Source organism: Zingiber officinale, chromosome 6A (genome assembly GCF_018446385.1).
Source record: "Zingiber officinale cultivar Zhangliang chromosome 6A, Zo_v1.1, whole genome shotgun sequence".
NCBI lineage: Eukaryota > Viridiplantae > Streptophyta > Magnoliopsida > Zingiberales > Zingiberaceae > Zingiber > Zingiber officinale.
The window spans coordinates 94,473,953-94,478,356 of NC_055997.1; the positions used below are offsets into that span (position 1 = coordinate 94,473,953).

A 4,404-nucleotide genomic window follows, 5' to 3' on the forward strand; every position below is an offset into this window, starting at 1 on the left:
AATTCTGTTACGCGCCACATCAACTCTACAACTCAAACCACCGGAAGTTTGGCAGAATCAACACCGCTGACAACCTGAGATTATCCACTTTGATCATCTCAATAGATAAGTTAAAATTGATTTTGTGTAATTTTAATTCTATTTTCCCAATATCTCTGGTAACATATTGTCAGTAGCTTTGTAAACATCATAAAGGCTTCAAAGAGCAAGGATCATGTAACATCAGCTACAAAAGGAACATCAGATGTCATAATTTATTCAGATTGTCTAATCTTAAACATTAGATGTATTCAGAGATGTTAGGACAAGAGGTTACTACAGCAAGATTGTAGGGCATTTATCTTCAAAGCTTCTATATTTAGTACTTTCTCAATGTAATTTACATGTAATGTCGAAGAAAAAAAGGCGTTCGATTTATTCTGCCCTTAAAGCTTAAGCCTCTCCCCAGGGTATCTTTTGTCATAGTTGTTAATCTCCACTTTCTTGTTTGTGTATACTTCCTGATATGTTTCATGAGCTGGTAGAGGCAACACAGTGTGGCTACTTCTCTCTCTTTCCCTCTTTCTCCTGCACCAAAACAAGATAATGTACAGAAAATGTCACGACAAAGTCTAAAAAAAAACTTATCATACCTCAGATGAAGAAAGACAAGCAGTGCACCGATCAATGTAACACTGCCTGCAAGGGATTTCAGTACCCTTTTCCCTGTGTTCCCCACCTTAACCTCACTTGTCGTTGATGTTGATGCTAAATTCTTTTTGTAGCCTTCCATAATCTATTTAGAGTAGAAAACAATGGCTTTGTTAAGCAGTGTTCAGTGATTCTACAAACAGAAAAAGTTTGGTTGGGTGACTAGTAATTCAGAGTTCGTAATGTAAGAGAAGGGACACATAGATTTTATGGTTTAGTATCCACATGCTCACCTTCTCTCTTTCTTTTGTATCATCTGGATCTGGGAGCTTCCTTATTGTGACAACATCCTTAATGAAATGAACTCCATCTTCAATCTCCAAGTTTTCCTCAGCAGACATACGTCCTTTCAGTTCTTTCAGAATTCCAGTTTTCGAGCATGATAAGTTTGTCCAGTCGCAGAAAGAGTCATCGCCAGATTCTGCAAGAACACAGGGAAGGAAATTATTGATATGATCAGCAGATTCAGAAGCAAGATGACTTCCAGAGATGTAGCTCCAGTCCGATGTCACTTCATTCGCATGATAGATGCCCATAAATTCCATACTAACTAGACCTCTAGAGCAATGATCACAGACAACTTTAGAGTCGCTAATCCCTTCACCTTCTCCGGTTTCTAAACTGCCATGCACATTTCCACAGTAAAGATCGTGGGTGCTAACACAATTTCTCCTTGCAATATCACTCCTTGTTTGATAGGAGGTTTCACACAAAGTACTTGGAATGCTCTCATCCACAACAGAACCTTCTGGTGATGTGCATCCATCAGCAGAACTGCAACAACTAGTCTTTGAATCATCATCGAATTGAAGAATACAAATAGGAATGCCATTCTGGTGGTCTTCATGTCGAAGCCACCTTTCATATACCATATCATCATGTTTCTCAATTATGCTGCTCAGATTTTCAACAGCCATATCTGCAAATGTCTCCTTAATATGTCCATTCGCAGGAACAGTATCTATAAGAGAATCAAAGGTTGGCAGTTCTGTTAAGCAAGTTTTGGGGATAGAAACATTAAAAGTTTGGTATCGATCTTCCAATCGAGCTTGTACTTCCTGTGGAGATTTTTCATGAGATGAGAAACTACTCTTGCTACTATCACTTTGTATAATGCCTCCAAATGTGGAATCAGTAGATTCAAGTAATATGTTTTTCTCGTGTTGATTGTTCTTGTGACTATCTTCGTTGTGTGTTTGATCTTCCAATTCAAAGTAGTCGTGCACTTTAAAGAACTCATCCTCAACTGACCTTCTTTGGGGATAATCTTCTGGGTCTAGATCGAGCATGCATGCAGCAGGAAATGAAACATGCAACGAGGGACTTTCAAATTCTAATTCATTATAACTGCTTTCTGCTTCATCAGATTCATAACCACCCTCAAAACCTTTCTGCGAAAAGTAAATGTAATTTTATCAGCAATCTTCTCTAAGATTTTATATTTAGTAAAGAAGAACATGAGGTAGATACTGTTTATTCCAATAGCGGTGTCTCTAGGAGCTTGCCTTTCTATATAACCTTCTAAAGTTCATGCCGTAGCTACTGGAGCTTGATGAGCTGCATCTTGACTGCTCCAAACTTCTGCAGATACCACCAACTAGATCAGTTGGCATGACTATTGTGTATGTGACTATGTCAAAATCTGGAACCTATAGAAACCATGGAAAAATATATATTACTAAGGAGTCTCTGTTCGATCTTTTTCTTATTGCCAGATAGTCGTGCTAAATGGCATAACCTACTGAATCTGTTACTGAAATACTTACGCTTAAGCCTTTCAATCGAGCTTTCTTTGAGAAAGAACGAACACACATACTCACTCTGCGAATGTCCCTTTTCTCAACAACATCAGATGGTGAGAACAAATCAATTCCAGTTAACCCAAGGATTTGGCAGATCTGTCACAAAAAAGATTTACTACATTAGGATTCCCAAAACTTATGAAACTGCAAGCAAGTTTGATTCTACTCAGCTCCTTCAAAAGAAAATGGCTAACTGGTGGGAAACATCTATGACTGTATTTCAGACAACTTGCAGATATCATATGAACATGTGGAGTTTATATAATTCACAACTGATTATGATATTAAATAGGCATAGTAGTACTTCAAATGCAAGTTCAAAAAGTTTCCGCAAATCCACATGAGGTTGTCGCTGTATTGCAAAATTTTGGAATAAGAGTATAGGACTAATCATGTTGCCCAATCTTACAGATGAAATTTTATGTCATCTTATTGACACCATAGGCCATGGGTCGATCCCTTCTTTCCATGACTGAATGTGTATTAAGTGTTAGAATCAACATTACTCAGTTGAAATCAGATAAAAGTATTCTTCAGGATTGCATTTAGTATGAGAAAATAATAGTAGGCACATCTATAATAGAGAATCAATGAGAGCAATTTGCCGAAAAACTTCATTAAACTAGCACTGAATGTAATGTGAAGCACCTTCAAAAACGAATCGACTTTGGGATATGGCATATATCGGCTATTCCTCCTAGCAAATGATGTGTGTTCATATATAAATAATTTCGAGTTTCTTAGCTCAGCATGATTCTTCAAGAGCCTCTTCCAAACAACTTTGGACACTTGGAAGCTGTATTTCATTGAAGCAAACACAAAGATTGAGACATGAAAGGGAAGGGAAAAAGAATATAGACAAATTACACATACAATTAACATGAAGAAGATAGGCTAAACATACAGCAACTCCCCATCAGCAAGCAAATCAGCAATAGGCATCTCCTCATCGATTCTAAATTGCAGAACTTCTCCGAGCCATATTCTTGTTTGAGTCTGTATGGGGGAAAAACAGAATTTAAGCAGATCACTTGCTTTATAAAGAAAGATATAAGTTCCACTATGATAGCCACCACGACAGAGAATCTGAGTAAGATGAAGGGGATAAAAATTCACTATTAAGAAAACCCTGGCCAATACTCCTTAGGTCACAAGTCTAGGTCATATCCTCTCTGAATAAAATAGGAAAGATCACTTTCTCATGGTGAAAAGAGGCGTTTTTTTTTTGATAAAAATAGAATAGAATAAAGAAAATAGCTAGCAAAGTTCGATCGAATACCTGCAAGAACACATCGTCGAGCTCGCGGAAGCTGGACTCCGGCGATTCTTCGCTCACCTTCACTACCTCCGGCGAGCCCGTTCTCGTCACCCGCCTCATTCCACTTTCCGCCAAACCACCGAACCAGAGATCGCAGAGACGAAGAAAAGAGCTCGCTCCTTTCCACTACCTTCCAATCGGCATCATCGCACTCCCCATAGCGGAGGGTTCGATGCCAAGAGGAGGAGGAGTAAGCGACTGGTCCCAGAACCAAAACACCTCCAAAAAAGTACCTTTTCTCATGCTAACGTGTAATCCCCCGCTCGCAGACAAATGCAGACTGATCTTTTCCCATCTCTTCCCGTCTCCTCCATCCGTGCTGATCCACAAACAAATCCGCAGGCTGCAGCCTCTTCCTTCCGCTGCTGTCCTCGTCCAAAGTTTCAATTTTTTGTCGCTTCCGCAAGATGAAACAATGCGCCGCGCAGTGATTTCTTTGTCTTGTCCTGTAATTTTGTTACCGTCCTTCTGAAAACATTCTCCGCGGCTTGATCTAGCACCTGATGAATCTCGATGCGACTTGCAGAAAGTTCTCAAACTCTTGATGGTTCTTTGGGACGCGTAGCGAGCACATTAACATTGGACGGAGGAGTG

At 39.4% G+C, this 4,404-nt stretch overlaps 1 protein-coding gene across 6 annotated transcripts; it reads right to left on the reverse strand.

Annotated features, from left to right (window-relative positions):
- Positions 1 to 222: 222 nt before the first annotated feature.
- LOC121996980 lies at positions 223 to 4,404 on the reverse strand. Of its 6 annotated transcripts, none has more exons than XM_042551176.1 (9): positions 3,772 to 4,403; positions 3,397 to 3,488; positions 3,141 to 3,288; positions 2,457 to 2,588; positions 2,196 to 2,339; positions 1,247 to 2,081; positions 924 to 1,111; positions 633 to 775; positions 223 to 567 (listed from the first exon to the last, which is right to left on the reverse strand). In XM_042551176.1, the coding sequence occupies exons 1-9, from the start codon at positions 3,868 to 3,870 to the stop codon at positions 426 to 428; spliced, it is 1,923 nt and encodes a 640-aa protein (XP_042407110.1). In that variant the 5' UTR covers positions 3,871 to 4,403; the 3' UTR covers positions 223 to 425. The 6 variants fall into 6 exon arrangements, with proteins under 6 accessions (XP_042407110.1, XP_042407112.1, XP_042407114.1 ...); XM_042551178.1 differs by having other exon boundaries at positions 1,295 to 2,081; positions 3,772 to 4,402; XM_042551180.1 differs by having other exon boundaries at positions 924 to 2,081; positions 3,366 to 3,488.